The sequence below is a fragment of the Osmerus mordax genome, chromosome 10, assembly GCF_038355195.1.
Source record: "Osmerus mordax isolate fOsmMor3 chromosome 10, fOsmMor3.pri, whole genome shotgun sequence".
Classification (NCBI taxonomy): Eukaryota; Metazoa; Chordata; class Actinopteri; order Osmeriformes; family Osmeridae; genus Osmerus; species Osmerus mordax.
Genome location: NC_090059.1, coordinates 3,046,746 through 3,071,467, shown reverse-complemented (window position 1 = coordinate 3,071,467; position 24,722 = coordinate 3,046,746). Strand labels below are relative to the sequence as shown.

At 45.9% G+C, this 24,722-nt stretch overlaps 2 protein-coding genes and 1 long non-coding RNA gene across 3 annotated transcripts in view; 2 read left to right on the top strand and 1 right to left on the bottom strand.

Moving 5' to 3' along the window:
* LOC136950994 (uncharacterized) overlaps positions 1–24,722 on the top strand; it is a 28,494-nt gene extending 3,772 nt beyond the window's left edge. Inside the window, exon 2 of the long non-coding RNA XR_010877530.1 lies at positions 24,564–24,722. This is a non-coding gene — a long non-coding RNA (uncharacterized lncRNA). The remainder of the gene's footprint in view (positions 1–24,563) is intronic.
* bccip (BRCA2 and CDKN1A interacting protein) lies at positions 819–3,908 on the top strand. Its single transcript, XM_067245311.1, has 7 exons — positions 819–1,048; positions 1,207–1,281; positions 1,407–1,487; positions 1,587–1,676; positions 1,783–1,970; positions 2,603–2,771; positions 2,916–3,908. The coding sequence occupies exons 1-7, from the start codon at positions 890–892 to the stop codon at positions 3,084–3,086; spliced, it is 933 nt and encodes a 310-aa protein (XP_067101412.1). The 5' UTR covers positions 819–889; the 3' UTR covers positions 3,087–3,908.
* LOC136950638 (putative pre-mRNA-splicing factor ATP-dependent RNA helicase DHX32) lies at positions 3,696–13,515 on the bottom strand. Its single transcript, XM_067245080.1, has 11 exons — positions 13,264–13,515; positions 11,836–12,029; positions 10,675–11,047; positions 8,996–9,247; positions 8,817–8,910; positions 8,502–8,651; positions 5,108–5,299; positions 4,787–4,927; positions 4,473–4,663; positions 4,180–4,370; positions 3,696–3,894 (listed from the first exon to the last, which is right to left on the bottom strand). Exons 1-11 carry the CDS (start codon positions 13,513–13,515, stop codon positions 3,696–3,698), a joined length of 2,229 nt encoding a protein of 742 aa, XP_067101181.1.

The window sequence follows — 24,722 nt, the reverse complement described above, 5'->3', positions numbered from 1 at the left end:
GCGCCTTTCTTTCACCAACCATCTCTGGAGGAGGGGAACCCTCACTGAATTGCTCCTCCCAAGGTTTCTTCATTTTTTTCTCCTCTATTGAGTTTTTCTGGGAGTTTTTCCTTGTCTTCCTTGAGGGTTGAAGTTGGCTGAGGGGCAGTTCTATGGGCGTATGTGAAGCCCTCTGTGACATGTAAACTTGGAAAAAGGGATATACAAATACAGTAAATTTGATTTGAGACCTTCACCGCCATGCAGAGAAGAACTCTTGCTGTTTGATGTTGAACTATTCTTGTGTACGGACACCACGGTGAAAGCTGATATTATCCCAAACCAGGGCCGTAATCATAAGGGCCCCCCCCAGCGGGCTACCCTCAGACTCCCCAGCAGATTTTGTCCCCCCCCCCCCCGTTTGTTGACTCCATTGCTACGGCCTTGTCCCAAACCACCATTAGAAACAAGTGTGAACAATTTTGAGTCATTGTGTTTTACAGATGACAACTGTGTTGTAGTTGTGTTTACTGTTTGTCGCCTGTGTTTAACATTTTGCAGTGCATCACAGTGCAAAATGTTTTTTGTGAATGAGAATGTGTTTAGAGTTTTGCCAAAAGAGTGTCTGATTCGACAAATGGGTTTAGGCCACTAAACATTTTATTCAGAGAATGTCGTTTAGTGTTTTGTGAAAAACTGTAAATTGGTTGCGATCAGATTTGCCAACCAAATGCCGAGAAGAAGAAATAGGTGGCGGTAATGCACTTTCACGCTTGTTGCCATCCGCCATTAAACAGAAGAAGAAAGCTTACAATATTTGCGCCATGATGGTAGCTTAGCTTCATCCTTTCAGTTTCGGAGCTCCGTTCAACCCTGGCCCCGCCTCCGTTTCAAATTTAACGTGGTGTGAATGTTTGCAAGCTCCATGGCTTCTTCGGCTAAAAGACGAGCAGTAGGATTGGGTGAAAATCCAGAGGAATGTGAGGATAACAGCTCGGACGAGGGCTTGGAAGACGACGATGAATCAGGAGAGGAGGACAGTGAAGCCTCAGACGAGGAGATCAATGAAGTAAATTGACATGTGTGTGTCTGCAATCAAGGCCTAGCTAGCTAGCTAGCTAAGAAACCATCTGTCAGAACGCTAGCTATGTAGCAAGCTATATCTTTCTGGTTTATGTAGATATACATTTAATCGCATCTGAACAAGTCTTGTTTCGTGTATGTCAGGAGGTAATCGTGGACTTCGAGGCGCATACCATCTCAGATAACGATTTCAATGGTGTTAAAAAGCTATTGCAACAGGTATGTAATGGCAAACGGGATACGGTATCCTTATTGACACCACTACCCAACATGATCAGCTTTGAATTTAATTGTCACTGCGATCTTTATTAGGACCGCTTTTAAGTCTCTTCTTTTCAATGCAGCTGTTTCTGAAGGCTCATGTTAACACGTCAGAGATGACGGACATCCTTATCCAACAGAACCACGTCGGAAGCGTCATTAGGGTGAGGCGAACGAGACCACCGATGCTTGTCCTGTTAAACATGGAGATATAGATTGAACTGGATAGCTTATGAACAATACATCCCTGCATTTTGTTCTAGCAAGCAGAGGTACCAGAAGACAGTGACAACGAGGGGGATCTTGATGAAGTTTTCGGATTCATCAGTATGCTTAATCTCACAGAGAGAAAGGTACAGCACAGGCACACAAATACCAAGACCAAAAATAAAGTGAACTTTATTGAGGCAGTGTAGTCGCGATTAACTTATTTCTTTACTTTAATTGATGCGTTTGCAGGGGGTCCAGTGTGTTGAGGATGTGAAGGAGCTGGTTCTGGCCCAATGTGAGAAGAGCTGCCCACACAGCATGACGGAGCAGCTGGAGAAGGTGCTCAACGACACCAGTAAGCCTGTGGGTCTGCTGCTGAGCGAACGCTTCATCAATGTCCCCCCACAGATTGCATTACCCCTGCACAAACAGCTCCAGTAAGTACCCCTCCACCACCTTACCTCAGAACACTACCCCTCTCAGCCCGGCCTGGCATGCTCTCAGGTTACAGCAGGTTCAGGGATTTTCCATTGTGTCTTGTTGCTTGTGGCCTGGTTAGTGTGTTGTCCGCCATGTGCAATGTCAGGTGGCTGAGCGGTTAGGGAGTTGGGCTAGTAATAAGAAGGTTGCCGGTTCGATTTCCGGCCAGACAAATGACGTTGTGTCCTTGGGAAAGCGATTCACCCTACTTGCCTCAGGGGGAATGTCCCTGTACTTACTGTAAGTCGCTCTGGATAAGAGTGTCTGCTAAAATGACTAAATGTAAATAACTTCACTGTGACTTAACAAGTCAATACATCTAACTTTGATTGCCTTCCTACTTATTACACTTTACAATTTTACCAAGATATATTCATATTGTTGGAAGAGATTATTTTGTTCAGAGCGGACTAACATTCACGACTGTGTAAGCCTGCAGCATTACTACTGAATAATGCAAGTCAGTTGTTTAACCATTTGCCTAAAAAAGTGAGCTCACAACATATCTAACAGTCCGATTTCAAAGAACAATTGTCATGTTAAATGGCAAAAAAAAATTATCTGATCTGCATTTTTATTTTTCTGCCAGGGAGGAGATGGCAGAGGCCCAGAGGACCAATAAGCCCAGTGGGAGGTGTCACTTCTGTCTGATGATCAGCAAGACCTGCAAGGAGGCAAACAAAACCATCCCAGCCAGAGGCCAAGCCCCAAAAGAGGAACTGATGTTTGCCAATGCAGAGGAGGAGTTCTTCTATGAGGTACAATAGGGCTTTTAAGGAATTTTCTGCAGTGGAAGGCAATGCATGAAACCTAAAAAACATGAGCCATTTGGCAACATCAATCATGGCAGTATTTAGGTGCACCCATCCAAATGGTCACTGACCTTTTGACTGTCTCCACAGCAAGCCGCCATTAAGTTCAACTACTCTGTCCAGGAGGAGACTGACTCTTGCCTCACTGGGAGGTGGTCCTTCAACGACGTCCCCATGAAGCCCTACCGTACCGTGATGCTGATTCCAGCCGACAGGATGCCTGCAATCATGGAAAAGCTCAAAGAGTACCTCACTTTGTGAAATAAACTCTTGTTTAAACATAAGATGGACACCCTCACTCATACTACAACTGAATAATTTTGGAAGGTATACAGAAAGGAGGACTATATGCATCAAAATAATTTTACAAACTGCTAGTGTGTGTAAAATAACCTGATGCATTGAATACATCATATGTACACCACTATGTAATGGTCTCTTTAAGGTAGATGCACCATTTGGTAGTTCCTAGAATTTTCCTGACCTGTTAATTAAAGAAATCCCTTCAAGAACATGCTACAATGCAGAAGTGTATTTACAGGAAAATCTGCATCAAGTATTGTACAAACAGTTCCTTACATATAATTTCTGCACAGAGAATTTTGTATACAATACAAGGTTTTCAATAATAAATAATACAATTTCAAATAATATTTCTAAATGCCATTTTGTATTTCTGTCATGTTGATGACTATGGTAGCTCAAAATATTTCAATAATCTACTGTGTAACGTGGCAGTGCTGCAGCTAAATGACAACTTGACAAAAAACGAAATCTGTAATGAATAATCTGCAAGCAGGAAATTCCTTTGGCAGTTCTGTTTTGTTCTCTTCCCCAATTGTCACCATGTATGTACCAGTCACAAGAAACTCACTGAATGACGCATCTGTCATTTGACTGAGTGACGGAATAGTCTTTATGTACTTCAGTGCCAGTAATTGTTAGGTCCTTCTGTGTCTTGTTTTTAATATTTCTTGATCCAGCACTGTCCAACATGGGCTGCAACATGTCTTTGCTCTCACTAGGGGGCAGATTGTAGAAAAAGTACTGTGGTGCCATCTGAATAAATCTAATAGAAAAGAATGCAGTTGGTTTAAGTCTGAACCATGAAAGACATACAAATCCACATTTGTAAACCCCTGCTGAAAAAATCTATAATCTGCAGATTTACAGGATTAACCAAAATCCAATACATGCAAGGCATCCAAAACATGCATGATAAAAACATGTTAGTCTTGTTTTCACGGAATGAAGCCAAACTGTATGAGCTCCTCTCTAATCCCAGTTATTGCTGGCACAGGGAAGAACTGGAATGACAAAGAGGTTTACCCAGACATGTATTACACACACTTACACTTCAGGGAAAATTTCTGAGACAGTTCTGATGCAGTTATTCTCAGACAGGGTGTACTCATGGAACAGCACCCACTCTGGAAAGCCCAGCTTTTGTGCTGTGGCCCCATAGCTGGAGAAGGGGTGCACTTGGGCCATATGCTTGTGAGTGAGCATAAAGTAATTCCCAGACCCATCCACATCCCTTGCAATCTAAATAGAAGGTGACAGTTGAGGTAGGAAAGTCAGTAGAAAATCATAGCTGAATATAAATTGAACAAGTAGTGTATTGATTCCTACTACTTATTAACATACCTGCATGAAAAAACCTGCCAGCAGAGCTCTCTTGATGTTGCATGTGTTGGTTTTGGTGCCGAAGCAGGGCTCTGAGATGGGCAATTCGATCCTCCGCAGGATGTCTGTCAGCTCGGACCTGGTGGCATCAGCAGTCTGCAGGGCAGCGTGGTTCAGGAAGTAGTCCTTGCACCACCTCCCAACACCAAAGTCTGGGAGGGAGGGGGGTGGAACGCAATCAGAGAAGCCTCACTGTATATGAAGATTTGTGGGAGGGTGGGATTTTCTACTGATACAGAAAATAAACAAAATAAAGGCTCAACCATTGAGTTTACATGGCTCTCTCTGGCTCTGTTTGAAGGCATTGTAGATGTTTATAAGGGTAAAGTGGTCCCCCTCAGGGTGCTGAAACTTCCTGTGGCATTGCACTGCCTTGTGGCTCATACCGACAGGTGGCTCCAGAAAGCAGCTTGGTGCTGTAACAGAATGAGTATGGTTGGCATTGTGTCTACAAAGCAACAAAATCAAATTCAGCAGGAAAACACTAGACACAGACATTTTAAGAATGTAAGCAACAAAGGTCAAAGCCCAAAATGACACCATCTGGTAAATGCAATGAATCCTAATAGATTTTAAAATTAATTTTACACACATACCAGATAGCATAGCTGCAATAGTAGCTACCTCGCTAACACAGTCAAACTCGCAGGAGGCCAGCAAAGCCCTGGCCATTTGGGCGTCCAGCGGGAACTCAGAGATGATGATTCCGATCTCGGACAAGTTCCCATCGTTGTCTAAGGCCGCCAGGTAGTCCAGCTCCTCCAAAGCCTGCATCAAACCTTCTGGATCTAGACAGAGGATAGCAGAGAATAACGGGTGAGCTAAAGATGTTTAGAAAATTTGATCTGCAAACCATATGGTAAATGGGTCTATGTGAGCATTAGACCTCTGATCTTAACTTGTGATACAAGTGAAATTATACATAATTATAATACATACATGATAACACAAAACTACATGGTCCCAGTAATATCTTTGACAGGAATGCAGAATGGATGTGTTTCAGGGCATTTGGACACGCCACTTCCTGCTCTGGCCTAACGAGAGACATTGTGCAACCACTAATGACCTGGCCCCTTTTAGTCTGTCCCCTAGCTGTTCCCAAGCGGCCAAGGGGACATGAGGACGACCTGGACAAAGGCTGGTGGCAGAGATCTGTCAGCCCCGGTCATCCACGCCTGACCAGGTCCAAACAGCAGAACCGAGAACCCAGCTGTATACCACGCTCTCCATTGGACCAGTACACCCCCCTCCCCATGGCACACACACATACACACACCCCAAACCACATATCAGGGTTTTTCCTGCATAGAGAAAATTTTGGCGTGCGCCAAAGCCGTTTTCCGGAGCGCCAATGACAAATCCCGAGCGCCAAAGGAAAAAAAAAGTCTGCGATGAAGAAAAGACAAAAGCTGTGTTCATCACGCGTGCAATGCATGTCAGCGAATATATGTTCTCAATATTATGTTTCAAGTAGGCTACAGCCGAACCCTCGTTCTGTTTTGATCAATAGTAATCGAGTTGATAAGCGTGTCTTCTTGTCTGATCAATATGCAACTGTGAGGTGCGCGAATGGACAGAGTGGCCACTAAACTGACGTTCCTCTGCGAGCGCCAGCCCAACGTGCACGAATACACCTGTACAAATGCAAATGAAATTTCCACTCAAAATGCTGACAAAAGTTTGATTTACGATTTCAAACGCAGCCTCCATTGGTATTCTTAACCTGAAATGATTATATATAGTGCAGTGTTTCCTCTATGGCTAAATTTCTGCCGCCACGGTATCAGAAATCAGTAGTGATGGGAAGTTCGGATCATTTTACTGATTCGGTTCTTTGAATCTCGTTCAGCAAAATGAACGAATCTTTTTTCGAGTCATTCGTTCATTTCAACTGGGGGGGGGGGGGGGGGGGGGGGGGGCGGGGTTGCTCAACATTTTATAGCCAATTCCCTGGCCTAAATACATCCACTGCAAACACGTATCATATTCTCATGTTAGTGCATGTAAACCAGCAGATACTATTTTAAAAGAAATTCCTGCATTAAAATAATGTATCATGACAGTTTGTATGATTTGAAATGGCCATTTATTATCACACTAGCATTTAATTATCACAGAAAACAATTACGCTGCACTGAACTATAAGTAAAGTACAAAAAAAGTGAAAATAATAAAACCTGTAATTATTACTTGTGAACGAATATCATTCACGTCTTACTAAACCTAGTCACGCGAAAGTGAACGAGGTAAACAAATCCTTTCTGTTTCCTCTTCTGAGCTATGCAGGTCACGTGAAAAATTATCTAAAGATCCGTATCCGAAGACCCAGTCAAAATGAACGAATCGTTTCTGTTTTTGCTCGCTACCAGTACTGAGCCTATGCAGGTCACGTGAAAAACGATCCAAAGATCCGTATCCGAAGACCCAGTCAAAATTAACGAATCGTTTCTGTTTTTGCTAGCTACCAGTACTGAGCCTATGCAGGTCACGTGAAAAACGTTCCAAAGACTCGTACCCGGCAGATGAACGAATCGTTCCTCCCAACCGTGTCTTCGGATCAATGTTTCGTTCTTCTGACAACCGGGTCTTCGGATCAATGATTCGTTCATCTGCCGGGTATGAGTCTTTGGATAATTTTTCACGTGACCTGCATAGGCTTAGTACTGGTAACTAGAGGAAACAGAAACGATTCGTTCATTTTGACAGGGTCTTCGGATACGGATCTTTGGATCATTTTTCACGTGACCTGCATAGGCTCAGAAGAGGAAACAGAAAGGATTTGTTTACCTCGTTCACTTTCGCGTGACTAGTCTTAGTAAGACGTGAATGATATTCGTTTACAAGTGATAATTATAGGTTTAGTTATTTAAACTTTTTTTTTTTTTTCTCGGCCACGAGAAAATGAACGAATCGCCTGTTATTGTATACGTCTATAGTTATTGCAAATTTAAATCAAGTTAACTGGTGATTTTCGTTGTTTGTATTCTTCCCTTGCTAGCTAAATTGCACATTTACATTTACATTTAGTCATTTAGCAGACGCTCTTATCCAGAGCGACTTACAGTAAGTACAGGGACATTCCCCCGAGGCAAGTAGGGTGAAGTGCCTTGCCCAAGGACACAACGTCAGTTGGCATGACCGGGAATCGAACTGGCAACCTTCGGATTACTAGCCCGACTCCCTCACCGCTCAGCCACCTGACTCCCTCACATGTCTGTTGATTCGATAGCGATTGCTGCCCTTGCTCAGCAGGGCCGGATGCAGCCTGCTTTGACAGGGGGGGCAGTGAACATTTCTGGGGGGGCATCATGATTACGGAAGTGGGTCGTATAATTTTTTATATAACCATTATGTTATCATTTTTGAGTCTGCTTAACGATCCGAGTGTTAATCAGGCACGGAGCCAGACGTTATGCACATTCGGGGCTTAGCCCAAACCCATGACATATCCTGGGTTTGATGTGATGCTGGATAGGATCCTCCACAGTGCGAGCGCGCCAAATTTTTGGGCATTCATTTGAGCACAAAATAGTTTTTTGAGCTCTATGTAAAATAAACCGCCGCCGTTTTCCAATTGGTAAAAACCTTGTCTATGAAGGTGATGTCTTTATCATTTCTGATATCATTTCTGGCTCCAAATTGTCGACAGGGGAAGCAGAAACATGCATGTAGCTTGGCTGAGTTCTCTAACCAAGTTTGAGAGCGATGCCTATAGGACCTTGGCTGAAAATACGCATGGGGTACGTTTGCAGAACAGGCTGCATTGGATTGCCGTCATTGCTGTCACACAGCAGCGGTAATGTTGGTACCGAGAGACAGGGAAGTGCTTCCACTAGGACCAGCACGCTCTGCCTGCTCTGGAGTATGAGTTTAATATCCCTTGTCGCAGGGGCAGTAGTAGATGGTTTGGGGATCAGAAATCGATGCACACACACACCCTACACCCCCCACCCACAGTTCAGTTAACATGGAACAGGATTGGCCAACCTGGTCTGGTGAGGAAGTGGCAGCGTGCCAGGCCTGCTATCTCCATCCTCTTGAGGAAGAGGACGGTGGAGGTGATGTTGGTCTCCAGGATCTGGGGGGACATCTCGGCGGGAAGCGGGCTCTCCTCCGAGTACAGGCAGAAACACTTCCCTGGAAATGGTGGGCAGAATACAGGCCATGGAAAAGACTGGGCTTGAAGAGGAATGCCATTTTTGGAAGAGCTTATGTTGAGTGGAATGTCATTAGACTGAATTGACCAAGCAAATCAACTTTAGCACCCTAATTCAAGTCCACTGACAACAGGAGTTTACTGACCTGCTGCTTGAGTAAGCTGTTTGCAGATGTCTGCCTGGCACACACTGATGGGTTGTAGAACTTCAGAGTTAGCCCGTATCCTAGGATTGTATACCTGGCACCAGCATTGTAACCACAAGTTAAATAACCATACAACTGTCAGTAAATTAAAGTGAATGTCTGGCCGGCATCATACGTACAAATCGTTTCTCCACTCCCGTGTCAATGACAAAGTTGACCGAGTCCACAGCCCAGAACGTGTCCTCACCCCGATGTGTTGAGAGAAATACCCGTCTGGTCTTGCTCTGCTCCCCGGCCAGGATAAAGGGAACCCCACCTTGCCACTGTACCTGGCCCAGCCCCATGCTCAGGTTAACTGGCACCAACTGGCCAAGGTCAGTCCCCAGCCTGGTGCCCTCTTTCTGGAGGATACTACAGGCACAGTCAACTTCCTATATGGAGGGTAAACATGCAGTTACAGGTAGGTCCATAAATATTTGGACATTAACACAATTGTCATCATTTTCGTTATGTATGCCACCACAATGGATTTGAAAGGAAACAATCAAGATATACATTAAGTGTAGACTGTCATCTTTAATCTGAGGGTAGTTACATCCAAATTGGGTAACCGGTGTATGAATTACAACAACCCACCATATCCAAGTACATATATTCTGGCTACACAAGAAACTGTTTTTAAATCTGTAAAATTAAATGCATAACCTTTTTTTGCTCCAAAAGGCACATAGACACACATCACTATGCTGATTTATTAAATGTCTTCCTACACGTAAATATTTAGTCACAAATCCAGTAAATGAAAAGGTCTGAGTTGGCAGCTCTATTGACAGGCCTGAGAGCTGATGGCTCATTGTCACGCATTGGGGAGACAGACAAGTCTTTTTTTAAACACACACGGCCATTGTCATCGAAACCGTGCGAGCAATGAAGTTATTTTAGTGCCAGCACAAACTGAATCGGATTTAATCGTTTAGAATTTTAAATGGTAAAAACTGAAAATGACATACTGTTGTATGTAACATTTGAAATTGTATTTGTTTCTGAAATAATGGTGTAATGGTTTTAAATTGAATTAAACTCGTACTGCTTTCAACTTGAATTATAAAAATTTCGGTGGAGATCCAAATTCGATTAGAAATTTCAGTTTTAACATACAGTTTCTCCTCAGAGGAACTCCAGTCAATACAAGGTAGAATGGAAGTGCACAGATTCTTTCTTTTTTCGGACCTGCACATGCTGAAATACAGCATTGTGTGGGTCCGATGATAAACCATTGTCACTATAGTGTGTAGCTACCCTCTGGTATTTCTGGCAGGAGTCTGCACAGGAGCTGATCTTGCACTTAAGATATATTGTTGTTTTTGCTGCACTGTACTAGACACAATACTAGATGTTATTGTGAGACTGTCACTAATGAATTAACATGTTGGGGTGCCCCAGTGGCTAACTGGGTAAGTGTGTGTACCACAAAGAGTGAGGCCTTAACGCAGGGGCATGGGGTTTGATTCTGGGCTGGACCATTTCCTGAATGTCTTACCCTTTTCTCCCTCCCTCCTGAATTGGAGCTCTTTTTTATTTGACCAAATCTGGAGTTCCTGGATGAGTGCCTGATTTGAGGGACTACATTTGAAATTGGAATTCTGAAATGAATTTGAAACTCCACTGAAACTGAAATAATACAATAAAAAGTTTGGCATACAATTATCAGTTCCCAATTATTCTTTCTGTAATTATTTCTCTTGCTTTCTATCTCACTCACTCTCAAATTCTTTGAGCTGCTAACGTCCTCTGTGGGCACTAATGTTGATCTAAACTACAACTGCCATGAGGACATGTATAAATAAGCACACCTTACCTGAGCCGAGGCCAAGAAGACGGCAACATCCCCCTCCTCCTTGGTGCGGTGGATCTCCAGCACCAGCCTGATCGCTGAGTAGAAGTAGTCCTTATGGCTGCTGTTACTGTAGACCACCTCGGCCTTGCTCGCGCTCTCCAGGGCGATGACGGGAACGCTGCCGTAATGGCCGAGCAGCCTGTCCGTCATGGAAGGGGCAGTGAGGACCACCATACGGAGCTCCGGCCGGTGGAGGAGGATGTCCTTGAGCAGGCCCAGCAGGATGTCAGTGCTCACCGTCCTCTCGTGGGCCTGGTCGATGACAATGGCGCCGTAACGCTCCAGGAATGGGTCGGACATCAACTCCCTCAGGAGCATGTCGTCAGTGCAGAACCTGGACCATTGGGGATAAGACCGGAGTTAATGGTAGAAAATGGATCCCGTGGGATGAGGCCTATGCAGAAATCTGTTTCACTCAGTTTAGTCTGGAGACTGGAGACTAACAAATGTATGAGAACAGGCATTAATATTAGCGTGTTTTAGCCTACAGCAACACATGTTTACAGTCCATTCTTTCAGTTCCATGGATACATAAATGATCAATTAGATGAAACATGATGTGGTAGGTGCCTTATTGACAGTCAGTATGTCAATGTATAGTGTTTGATCTGTAGGAGATAAAACATAAAACGTTTTTATAAGATGCTGTTAATTTGTATATTTTGCATTACATATATTTTGTATTGCAACAGTGCAGTTTCTCCCTGAGGATCAATAACGATGCTCTGCTCTATACTCTCTAGATACTGCATAGTAGTGACATGTGGGCCTATGCACCCACACTAACTTAAGTAGGCACAACAGACACACCAGAATACACACTGGCTGGCCCCTTTTATAGGCAGGTCTAGTGCTGAGACAGCTCCCTTTAGATGTCCTTTAGATGTCCATGTGGGCAGTGGTGGTGTGTGGTTCACGTTCAAGTGTTGAGATTAAGAAGCCCTAGATCAAAATGTGACAAGTGGTGTCTGGTGAGTGTGGCTTATAGTATGGTGGTTTATGTGACTCCAGAAGAGGTTTTGCTAGATCAAGCATCAAACGTCCTGGACCTTCACTAACATCTGCGTATCGGCATTCTACGCACTAGTCATTGCTGTCAGCTCCAATTCCTCCGAGACAGACCTGAGCACGGTGTCGGAGGAGCAGCACGTCTCCAGGGGGATAGTGTAGCCCACTTCGTGCCCAATGTTGACGTCCATCTCGTCCGCTACACGTAGAGCCAGGTCCACGGCCTGCTGCCGATGGGTCTGGGTACACACCACCATGCCATGCCGGTACTGGGCTGACAGGCAGAACTCAGCACACCACTGAGGGATCTGCAACACATGGAAACATGGATCTGCAACACAGCACATTCAAAGTGCCTCCCGCTACATGTTAGGCCTAGAGGCATTGTGGTGAAGGCAAAAATAAACAAACTAATTATTTCATTTATTTTAAGTAATTAAAAGCATGGTTCAAAATAATCCGGAGTTGAAACACATTGTGGGCTGCCAATGCTATGGGAATCCATAAAAGCAAAAGCTTTGAGATTTTAATTGTACAAGTGTAAACAAACAAAAGAATGAACAACAAGCGACAGTGTTGACAAGAGACGTCCTGTGGTATTAGCATCCATAATGCTAAATTGCTTTGGCAGCACGTGCCTCTTCCAGTGATCACAGCTCAGCAGTGGGAGGTCCCCTGTAAAGGCTGCACGACTTAGCCAACAGCTGGACCCTTTGTCCGACCTACCCACCTATCTTTCTGTCTCCCTGCTTGCTTGCCTGCCTGCATGTCTGGCCCCATCATAGCGTGCAACAACAGCATCTGCTGAGCGGGGAGGATCATTCAAGGCTCCGCTCCCCTCTAGTCTGCGGGCAGGCTACTGTCACTGCGACACATTCTTTTTCAATGGAGCTGACACTGGCTGTGTGCGTTTTTGATCTATTTTGTAATAAATTCAACCTTTCTAGTGGGAAATTAAATGAAATAGATTGGAGCTTGACGATATAAGATTCAATCCATCTGTTTTTGATTTAGACAGTGTAAGCCAAGTATAACTGGTTATGAAGTCTGAAACTGAGCATATTTCAAATGGAATGTCCTGTGATTACATCAAATGAAGGGAGGCTATTCATTCAGACTGAAATGACTACTGTCCAGAGCTTAAAAAGGTGCACGGCAATTTAGTCAGAGGCAATTCATTCAACTAGCCTAATGATATCGAATGTGAGCACAGCCTGAGTGTCTCTAAAACTAGGCAAAGCTAGGCATACAAAGGACTTGGTTTTACAGTCTTGAGTCCCATTGCTGCAGTGTGAATAACTGATGTCAACATCAAATTCCCTGTCAGTAGGCTATATTGAGTACTCATGAGTACCTCATGAGAGAACTTATTGCCAATGACTTGGTGGAAATGAGGTCTGGGCAGTTTACAAGAGATCATTTGAAACTGCGTTTTTTCTTGGTCAAATATTATTTTAACAATTTACAAGAGACATTCAAAGGGTCTATCCAATCCAATAACAATCTAATAGGCCATGGAATGCTTAAGCATTATAAACTCACCTGAGTGCTTTTACCAGTCTTTGTTGAACCAGATACAATCACTAGTTTATTGTTCACCAGTGTATCCAAAAGTTCTATTCTGGCTTTCCAGACTGCTAGAGTCTTCCTTTCTTTCAACAGTTTGTAGTAGCGTGAGGAGAAAGGCAATCCATCAAACTGATTCAGCTCAAGATCATCACCAAAGCCAAAAGGTTCGTCTGAACAGTCGGCAGTTTCATGACTTTCTTCCGACATGTCACATGTATCTGCCATTACCGTGACTTAAAATCCACACACTAGTGCATCACTTGCACAAACTCGTCAAAAGTAGCGGACGATCCAAAAAGAAGTCACTAAACACGGCGACGCCTCTCTCACCTGCAAATGTAAATAAAGTAAAATAAAAAGTATTTTTGAGAGTAAAACTGCGTGACAGAGACAAAATAACTGTGTGGTCAAGACTACTCAAATTAATCGATTCCTATCCGGAGAGGCTGGGCACAGTGCTCAGCAGCACAGTGCAGCACACTGGTAACTGCGTGCTCGGATGCTCCACGTGCTGTGATGTGCCCATAGGCGAACCTAGGTTCTAAAACTCGGGGTGCAAAGGGTAGGCCAATTGAAAAAAAAATTGCTTAGAAAAAACATGCTTAAAATGTATAGTAGATCTTAAAATGTAACCATGATAGAACATACAACTCTGACCTCACTTTAAAATGTTCTAAAATCATTTAATGTTCTTTTTACATTAATTAGAAAATTTATGTTAATTAATTTGAATTTTTTCATCCCAACGGTAGGAGGTGCAAATGCACCCCCTGCACCCACAGTAAAATCGCGTATGCATACACCATCTTCGGTAGCATTTGTATTTTTGCTTTATGTAATATAAACATTACGTCTGAGTCATATAGGCTATATGCTGAAAATGACAACCCAAATGTTTACCTAAAAGATTCTGTCTCTCCAGCCACCCGGAAGCACTGGGTCGACCAGCAGTCCAGTGTTCACCAACATCTTTAACAACTCCTTGGAGACATGCCATGTGCCAGCCTGTCTCAAGTCCTCCACCATCATCCCAGTGCCCAAAAAGCCAAGGCCAACAGGACTTAACTACAGACCCGTTCATAGCCACGGGAACATATATATATATTTTTTTTACAACTTTATTTTCCAGTTTTCACAGTACAATTATACAAACATTCACCCTGATCCCACCCACCAAGGGTACACATAATACACGCACATACACAACATCAAAGAGGAAACTTAAATAAAAAAAATGTCACCTTTGAGACAAAATGGAATATTCTTAAAGACACCCTGTATAGGATAAGTTTCATTAATGAATGACTGTTCATAAGTAATGCAATTGTGCTGCACACAGTGCCCCACCAGTCTAGCCGTCATGTGTGCAATTGAGGATCAAGAGAAGGATAGATTATCTGCAAATTGTAGAAAAGTACTCCAGGTGTTATGGAATCTATTGGAGGATTTACCCCTAGAGCAGGAGTGGGGAACCTTTTTTCTGCCAAGGGCCATTTGGATATTTATAAAATCATTCGGGGGCCTTACAGAATTATCAACTTAAAAATGTGCCTGCTATATTTGGCCAAACATTTAATTAACTCACCCCTAATGTGATGGCTGGAACTGCTCCTCTTTGGTGAGGTTTGTGATGTTAGCTGGCACGGATGCAGCCTGCTTTGCTAGGGGTGCATCGAACATTTCTTGGGGGGTATCATGATTACGGAAAGGGATCGTATTATTTTTTATATTGCTACCATTTTTGAGACTGCTTATCGATCTGAGTGTTTATCAGGCGCGGAGCCATACGTTGTAAACATTCGGGGCTTAGCCCAAACCAACAACGTATTCTGGGTTTGATTTGCTCGAAAGGAATTCCACACTTACGCGAGCGCGCAGGGCGCGCAAGCGTAATTTTTTGGTACATTGGTACGCAACGCTGCGCGCCTCCATGGTCCTCTTCCACATATTAAAATAATGCTGCTGCCAACAAATAATGCACCTAATAATATGGTTCCTGCAGTGCCATGGCGGGCCGGACCAAAGGCGGCCCGCGGGCCGGACGTTCCCCACCCCTGCCCTAGAGTATCAAATTTTTTCTAGGGGTAGAAAAGAGAGGACTTCTTTTACCCAGCAAAGGAAAGAAGGGGGATTAGCAGACTTCCACTGCCGCAGGATAAGTCTCCTAGCTAAAAGTGAAGCAAATGCGATGGCATACGCTTGGGATGTAGAAGTCTAAACCTCCTCAGCTCTAACACCAAAGACAGCAGTAATAGGGTCTGGTGGAATGGGCCTGCCACACATGTGTAAAAGCCTCAAATATCCGGGTCCAGAAATGTGTCAGTGTTGGGCAGGCCCAGAACATATGCCCAATAGTAGCTATGCCCTGAAGACATCTCAAACAATGTGGATCAGCGTTTGGGTAAATGGCAGCCAACCGATCCCTAGAGAAGTGAAGCCTGTGTCGGATCTTAAATTGTATCAGATTGTGTCAAAGGCACAAAGATGAAGTATGGATGAAATCTAGGCTACTTTCCCAGGCCTCTGCTGAGATTTGGACGCCATGGTCCTGTTCCCAGGCGCATCTAGTCTTCTCTGTTGAAGGCATACTGAAATTGAGAATGATGTTGTATACGAAAGAAATGTTGCCCTCACAGTGCGTTTACACTGCAGCGACGCGAATCCCTTGCCATTGCTCGCCTTCCCACAGTTCACCACGCGCGGGGGCGTATCAAACAGATTAATGTAGAATTGTAGTTCTCTAAAGTCACTGTTGTAGTTGTCATGGCCAAGTGTGCAGACTTGGGTTTACGTACTCGCAACATCGATCAAAATACAACTTGTATACAAAATACAAAACTGTTTAATAGACATACACGTTGACATGTGTAAAAACGTTTTATTATAGTACTCAAAGTCTCTGCTAATCTGTCGATACGACCAGGGAGTTCCAGCCGGGCTTATAGTAGTAGCCCGGCTGGAACTCCCTGGAACATAACTTTGTTCGAGAATACAAAGTACAAAAAAAACACCAGGAGCAAACCTGCGCCTGGCCTCATTCTTTTTATTAATGTCTTTGTACAAATACAGAGACTTATCGTACAGGACTGGATATGCAGCCACACAGGCGATTAGTTTCTCCTCCATCTTAAAAACTGAAAGCTAGAAATGTTTACCATGGTTGCTACATTACGAGAAACAAGAAAACACTGCCATTGGCCATCGCTAGCGAAAATCGCTCCTCATTTGCATAGAGTTGAGAAAATCTCAACTCGATCGCGTCGCATCGCTACCCACAATGCACCACGCAAGCGATTCGCCTGGCTCCATTGAAAATGAATGGAAAACATGTTGTCGCTCGCATCGCGTCACTGCAGTGTAAACGCACCGTTAAGGTTTGGGTCACGCCCAAGTATTCTGTCAAGCAAGTCATTATTGGATAGATGTGGGAATGGGTAGTGTTCTCTAGCAAGACTGCGGGCCTGTAGGTATCTGAAGAAGTGAACTTGAGGTATTGCAAAATCCTTACGCAAAGTCTCAAATGAAGTGAAGGTGTTGCCTACAAATAAGTCTTTGTAAAACACTATGCCACTATCATACCAACAGCGAAAATCCAAGTCGGCTTGTGCAGCATGAAAAATATCATTGTGAATCAGGGGCATAAAGCCACTAGTACGACCAAGATTAGGGGTCAGATGGCTGAGCGGTTAGGGAGTCGGGCTATTAATCAGAAGGTTGTTGGTTCGATTCCCGGCTGTGCCGGACAACGTTGTGTCCTTGGGCAAGGCACTTCACCCTACTTGCCTCGGGCAACCTTCTGATTACTTGCAACCGGCAACTTTCTGATTACTAGCCCGATTCCTTAACCGCTCAGCCACCTGACTCCTGAATATAACATGAAGTTGGGAAGTGCAAGTCCACCAACTGATTTAGGCATCTCTAAAATAGCCCTCTTTGCTCTCGGGACAGATTTGTTCCAAATAAATGATGAAATATGTGAATTCAGATCTTTAAAAAAGGAAATGGGGAGAAACAGTGGTGTCATTTGAAAGGCATACAGAAATTGAGGAAGGACTGTCATCTTCACAGTGTTGACACGGCTTGCTCGGGAGATGGGCAAGGTAGACCACCGCTTCGGATTGAGTTTCGTATTTTCAAGGAGCTTTTTAAAGTTGGCCTCATATAAATTCTTGTAAGAGCGTGACCACAATACCAAGGTAGGTAAAGGATTCTCTGTCCAGTCTAAATGGGCAAGCATTATAATTAATATTCTGTGCTAAACTATTAATAGGAAAAAGAACGCTTTTGGAAAAATTCAGTTTATAGCCAGATATCCATTTAACATCGTTTAGTAGCTGAGTGACATAAGGTAAGGATGTCACGGTGTGAGGTGGGGTAAGACCCAAATGCACGAGAGTCGGCAGGCATGGTGGAACGAAAAGGGTTTATTACTCAAAAACGGGAAACAGCTAGGGTACTCACAGGGACATGGGTAGTAATGACAAGACCAAGACTGGACACAAAACAGAAACCTAAATACACAGAACCAAATGACACACAGGTGGACACAATGACGCTAACGAGGACGAGACACAGGTGAAGACAATGACAGGGAAACACTAGGACAGGGCAAAACCAAAAACAACAGGGGGGCACGGCTGTGGCCGTGACAAAGGAAGCTTGGAAAGAAAGACAAAAGAAGGTCGTCAGCATAAAGTGAAACCTTGTGGGTAAAGCCCCCCTTAACAATGCCAGGAACTCTATTGTCAGCTCTGAGAGCTATGGCCAGAGGTTCAATTGCTAAGTTTAACAGAAAAGGTGACAAACAGCAGCCCTGCCTCACCCCACGGTAAAGAAAAAAGACATTTGAATTTATAAAATTAGTGCGCACAGCTGCCTGTGGGGTACTGTAAATCAGGTTCATCCATGTAAGAAATGTTGGGCCATAACCAAATCTACTAAGCACTTCAAAAAGGTATGACCACTCAATGCGGTCAAAAGCCTTTTCGGCATCTAGGGAGAGTAGAACCTCTGGTGTGTCTGAGGAATGATTGGGGTGAAGTACGCTGAGAAGACGTCGCATATTAAAAAAGAATTGCCTACCAGGTATGAAACCCGTTTGATCAGAGGAAATGAGATCAGCCATGACAGTTTCCAGTCGGCGTGCTAGTATTTTTGTAAGAATTTTGTAATCATAGCAAAGAAGGCTTATTGGACGGTATCCACTACATTCTAGGGGGTCCTTGCCTTTTTTTAGTAAGACTGTTACAGCCTGATCCATTGTTTCTGGCATTCTCCTTGTGGATAAAATCTCTGTGTATAGAAAACCCAATACAGGTGCCAGTTTGGTAGAAAAAGCTTTGTAGAAATCAATTGAAATCCCATCAGGACCTGCCGCCTTAGTGCTTTGCAATGAACCGATGGCTTGTGTGATTACCTGGCATGTTATAGGGGCATCAATAAATGTTTGTTTCTCTTGGCTTATCTGTGGAATGTCGAGTTTATCCAGGAACTCCTGGATCTCCTCAGTATTAGCATTAGCCTCTGATGTATAAATATCTGCATAATAATGTTTGAATTGGGCATTAATGGTCTGTGGATGGGTGGTGGTTTTATCCGGTGCAATACGAATTTCAGGGATAGCTGTCTTAGCTGTTTTCTGATGTAGTTGATGAGCGAGGAGTCTGCCTGCCTTATCACTGTGTTCGTAATGCGTTTGCTTTGATTTATAAAGAAGTTGTTCTGTGTCTCTAATCAGTGGTGTAGTGGTAAAAATAGAGGTGGGTAAACTATTTACATTTACATTTAGTCATTTAGCAGACGCTCTTATCCAGAGCGACTTACAGTAAGTACAGGGACATTCCCCCGAGGCAAGTAGGGTGAAGTGCCTTGCCCAAGGACACAACGTCAGTTGGCTAGACCGGGAATCGAACTGGCAACCTTCGGATTACTAGCCCGATTCCCTCACCGCTCAGCCACCTGACTCCCTATGAACTATGAATTTTATTATTTATTTATTTACAGGGTCGTCAAGCATCTGTATCATCGTATTTAAAAGAACGTTAATAATAGTAGGCTAACCATTTGTCCCTGTCTTAATGCGATGTTGTGCAAACCAAAACAACGTTTACAAACGTGAATTGATCTTACTCTGTACTTGAGGCCTTTTGCGGGCATCTGTCGGAGTGGGAGCACTCGATGGTCTCTTCAAAAATCGCCTGATATCCATGGCTAATTAATCCATTCCGAACAGGTAGACTAATCCACAACGTGTATGTGTGTACTTCGTGGATCCTGATTGGTGTCGCTGCCGCAGCCGCAACGCATTGATTGGAGGGTCACAGACCATACAGCGCAGATGAAATGATTCAGACTACAGCGTTTATATATTAAACAATGTGAAATGTAGTCTTTGTTTTTTTTTTATTACACCAAATGTATTTTGCATTATTCCAACGGCAGAATAGCCTACGAGGCGCAGGGAACTTAGATGTGCGTAAACGCGCATTAACGCTATTTAGAGGTGGATAAGCGCAATTTCAGCAATTTAGAGGTGGATAAACGCTATTTCCGAATTTCGGGAGGTGCGTAAATAGCGTTTACGTGTGTTTAGCCCCCACTACATCCCTGTCTCTAATGGATAAGCAGTCATACTCTGATTGCAGTAGCAGACGCTCTTTGTGCAGATTGGAGTCAGGATCAGAAGCAGCTCTACAGTCTAGATCTTTTATCCGTCTAGATAAATCAGTAAGTTTTTGCAGTGATTGCAAGTTGGCCGAGTAGGAGATGATTTGCCTACTCGGCAAATATATATGCTTTAAATGCCCGAGTTGGGGCTTTCCCAGCTCCGCGCCCTGGCTGTCGGGGTGGACTGCGTGTCTCCTGGCCGAGTCCCGTTGCCCGAGGCTCCCCGCTCCAGCGCTGCTCAAGGTCGGACGCGTACAAGGAAGTCGCGCCGTCCGGAGGTGCTGGATTCAGACGCTGGCACATCTGCCGGCCCTGCTGTCGCTCTTCTGCCTGTTCCCGTTTCCGATCCTCCCTGGGAAGCCAGGGAGGATCTAGACGGTTACATGGCTCTCATTGGGGACCTGAATCTGCGCTACGGGACAGACCTGTTCTACCAGTACCACAAGGACTTTTCGAGCAAGGCTGCTCGCTACATTTCCCGCTCGAACGTGTTGCTGGACTGGTCTGTGCTGGATACCGAGCTGCTGGTTATGCTGGTCGGGGGCTCCCAGGCCGTGTCTTGCGGCACGTGCGGTGGCCTGGGGCATCCTGCTCCTCTCTGTCCGCTGGTGCCGTTTCTCCCGGGGGATCCCGGGGCCCAGCCTCGCGCTCGCGGGCTTGGGTGCTTCCATCAGAAAGGCGAATGTGGATGTTCGTGGCCGCAAGGTGCACGTTGCTTCCAGGAGGGTTATCTGCAATAAAGGAGTGTGTGCTCCTTTGGCAATTGTAATTTCCTTCATGTTTGCAGCGGCTGTCAGGAAGCCCATCCGTGGTCGGTGTGCCCACGTCGGGGCCGCCCTCAGCGAGGGCGTCGTGGTGGTCCGAACTAACAGCCGAGCACGCATCCACTCCAATAAATGTTTCTCACTAGCTTTTGAACTCTCGTCCCATCCCGATTCCGTGTTCGTCGATCATCTGCTCACTGGTCTGACTCAAGGGTTCAGGGTGGGGGTTTCCTGTCCATTGTCCTCTTCACTGGTTTTGGGCAATCTCCAGTCAGCGCTGCGGGAGCCGGCCGTCGTATCCCAGCTGCTGGCCAGAGAGTGCAGTAAACGCTATGAGATAGGCCCGTTTGACTCGTCCCCTTTTTCATTGTTTCGTAGTAGTCCCCTCGGCGTCGCTACGCGGAAGTATTCCGGTTAGAAACGTCTCATCCTGGACCTGTCTGCTCCGCGCTCCGGTACGGTTCCTGGCGTTAACGGGCTTATTCACCTCGAGCCTTTTTCGCTTCACTATGCCACCGTGGACCACGCCATAAAGCTGGCGGGGCCTGGTGCCTGGCTTTCCAAAGCAGACATCACTGACGCGTTCAAGATCGTCCCCGTTCACCCGTCCCAGTGGCACTTGCTCGGGATGAAATGGGAGAACCGGTTTTATTTCGCCGTGCGCCTCCCGTTCGGGAGCAGGAGCAGCCCCTCCATCTTCAACCGGATTTCCGAGGCCATTTGTTGGATCCTGTTAAACCGGGTCTGGGTCCCCGCGTTGCTCCACATCTTAGACAACTTTCTCTTGGTAGATCCTCCATCCGATGCGTCCGGCGCTTCCCTGCTGCTGTTAAAAAAGTTTTTCCGCGGCCTGGGCGTCCCCCTTTCTGACGAGAAAACTCTCGGGCCGGCCACTCGCCTCGAGTTTCTGGGCACCACGCTGGACACGGTAGAGATGAAGGCTTCCCTGCCGGCTGAGAAGCTCGAGCGTGCATGCGGCATGGCCCGGTCCCTCGTGACGTCTTCAGTCATGTCTAAGCGGCAGCTGCTGTCTCTCCTTGGGCATTTCAATTTCGCCCTGCGCGTGATTCCCCAGGGCCGCTCGTTCATCTCTCGGTTGCTCGTTCTGGCGTCTTCCGTGTCCGGTTTGCTTGATCCCATTTGCTTGGACAATAGTTGCCGGTCCGACTTATCGTTCTGGTTGCAGTTGCTCGAGGGTTGTAACGGCGTGTCGTTCTTTTATGACGACGTGGTGCGGTCTTCGGACTCTCTGCGGTTTTTCACCGACGCCGCGCCGTCCGTTGGTTTTGGGGGGTTCTATCAGGAGCAGTGGTTCGCTAGCCCCTGGCCCGACGACTTCGCTGCGCACGGTGCCTCTTCCGCCCTGTATGAAATCTACCCCGTCGTGGTCGCTTGTTACCTGTGGGGCCAGTCGTGGCGTCGTAAGCGTATAGCTGTGTTGTGCGACAATCAGGCCGTGGTGAGCATCATAAACAAGGGCCGCTCTAACTGCCCACTCATAATGTCATTCATGAGACGCATCACATGGCTCTCCGTTAATCATAACTTCATCCTCACAGCACGTCACGTGCCGGGCCACGATAATGTTATAGCTGATTCCCTGTCCCGTTTCAACTTTCAGGTGTTCAGGGATCTGTGCCTGTACGCAAGCCAGTGGCCCCTGGCCGTCCCCCCCCTCGCGTAGCTGGTCCTAGATTAGAAGAGCACTCCCTGAAGGCATATTTAGAGGTAGTGAAGGGTTATATGAGGAAGGGATTGGCTGCTTCCATCCTTAGATCATACGATTTCGCCTGGAGAACGTACGCCATGTTCTGTCTGTCCTTGTCTGTCCCGCTTGTACCCGTGTGTGTTAACGTGGTGTGTGCTTCTGTGTGTCACTGCACTGATGTTCGCCACTTCCAGCCACGCTATATAAAGTTCTGGTTGCGGGTATTCAATTCAATTCAATGCCAGATGCCTTGATCCATCGTTCCCCAGCCTTTTCACTAATCCAGCAGTCAAACTTCTGTTCAAAGGCATAGGCAAAGTTTTCCCCGCTAAGGTGGATGATAGACTCCCTTTCACTCTTTCTATTCTATTCTCTTTTCCCCTTACATCGATTCCCTCTTGGATTGTACGTTTTTAATGGCTTTCTATGGGTTTTTACGGTGCGGGGAATTCACAACTCCGGAAAACGTGTTCAATCCTTCCATTGATGTGTGTTTTTCTGACTTAACGTTTCACCCTGATTTCTTCAATCTGCTTCTCAAACATTCCAAAACCGGAGGCTCTTGCACGATCATCATTGCTAACACGGGGGGGTCCTTTCTGTCCTTTCTTATCTATGCTTAGGTACGTAAAGAGGAGGTCCCCTTCCGATCCACTCTCCCCCCTCTTCTTAACCCCTAGCAATAATCCCATGTCACAATCCTGGTTCAGCCACCATCTAGCACAGGTCGTAGCCAAATGCAACCTTCCCCATGGACGGTATTCAGGCCATTCATTCAGAATAGGCACTGCGACGTCCGCTGCATTGCAAGGAGTGTCCACTGTGTCTTTGCAGCAGCTGGGCCGCTGGTCTTCATCAGCGTACTCTTCGTACGTTCGTCCTGATTCTGCTGCCATCATCGAGGCCCAAAGATCGCTTCGGCCCTAACGGCTCTCGGTGAGTACTTGCAAATAACTGGTGGTCGGTGTTGTTACCGTGTCTCTCGTTAAACTGTCTAGTGTTAACAGGCTCGATGCTAACGTTGCCTGCGGATACAGCGACTTGGTTTCTGTATGCAAACAGAGGGTCCCTGGTTCCTGACTCACTTGCTAGCGCAAGTCACGAGGGTGTCGGTCCTCCAACCAGCAAAGGCTGCTCACACACTTTAGGGCTTCGGCCCGCTAGCCTACATAGGGTCATCAGTATGCGGGGACGTCGGTCCTCCAGCCGGCACAGGCTGTTCACATAGACTCAAGGGCGTCAGCCCTATAGCACACTTAGACTCACGTACGCGGGGACGTCGGTCCTCCAGCCGGCACAGGCTGTTCACATAGACCCAGGGCGTCGGCCCTCTAGCCGACCAAAGCCGCAAAGGCTATCACTTTCATTCCTGAGGGCGTCGGGCCTCAGCCAGCCTAGGCAAACACCGACAGCATGAGGGGGTCGGCCCTCTAGCACATAACTCATTCATGCACTAGGGCATCGGCCTCTGGCCAGGAGGCTACAGCCTACAATCATTGCTTCTCTTTCCTTTGGGTTCTTGGTATAGGAACATGTCTACGGATCTGTCCGTGCATGGCTTGCCATCTCCTGCAGGTTCCGGCCCGGGTATGTATGCTTTTAGCCTAGGTCATTCTGTACGCTCTCGTACTGATCGCGGTCACTCCGATCGGTGCTGTGCACCCATGTCGGTCGCTCTCCGTGTTGTGTTTGTGTTGCTTATTCCCCAGCGGTTCAGGGTTCCTTCCTGTTGGTGAGTATGTTTTTCTTTTTGTTCTCGTCTTAACTTCCTACCTTTTTACTTTTGGGGATTCTTCTTCGGGCGTTGGGCAGGGGCCCGTTGATCTATATAATTCCCCGTGGGGTTCAAGCTCCAAACTCCATAGTACATTTATTATTCTGTAATAAACATCTTTCACTAATCCCAGGTCTTTCCTGATTGAAATAAAGCTTGCGCAAGTTCGGTCAGGCAAGACCGATCCCTGCACTCGAGCTTAATCGTAGTGTACACTACTCACTCCCCCTGCTAAGAACGCCCTACCTTCCCCCGTTCCCTGGTCGGGCGGTCACTGGGGTTCAGGTCGATTAGCGCTCCCGCTATCAATTAATGGCGTCACATGATCCGTGCCTTTAAATATGATTCTCTCCCTGTGTAGTTTGTCCATGCTATCAAGTGCGCGACCCTCCACCACCCCGTCGCCACCCGGTTCCTGTCTCAGTCTTCGGCTCGATTGGTCGTCGGCTGCCGCCACCGCCACCAGTGTCTGGACTCCGTGGGGGATTCTTCTTCGGGCGTTGGGCAGGCGCCCGTTGAT

Excerpts from the sequence above, each read along its gene's own strand:
- bccip (XM_067245311.1), top strand. The coding sequence starts at position 890 with ATGTTTGCAAGCTCCATGGCTTCTTCGGCTAAAAGACGAGCAGTAGGA. Across the intron at positions 1,677-1,782 it reads TTAATCTCACAGAGAGAAAG|GGGGTCCAGTGTGTTGAGGA; the intron begins GTACAGCACAGG and ends ATGCGTTTGCAG. Across the intron at positions 2,772-2,915 it reads AGGAGGAGTTCTTCTATGAG|CAAGCCGCCATTAAGTTCAA; the intron begins GTACAATAGGGC and ends CTGTCTCCACAG.
- LOC136950638 (XM_067245080.1), bottom strand. The coding sequence starts at position 13,515 with ATGGCAGATACATGTGACATGTCGGAAGAAAGTCATGAAACTGCCGAC. Across the intron at positions 5,300-8,501 it reads CCACTTCCTCACCAGACCAG|ATCCAGAAGGTTTGATGCAG; the intron begins GTTGGCCAATCC and ends TCCTCTGTCTAG. Across the intron at positions 4,664-4,786 it reads ACAGAGCCAGAGAGAGCCAT|ACTTTGGTGTTGGGAGGTGG; the intron begins GTAAACTCAATG and ends CCTCCCTCCCAG.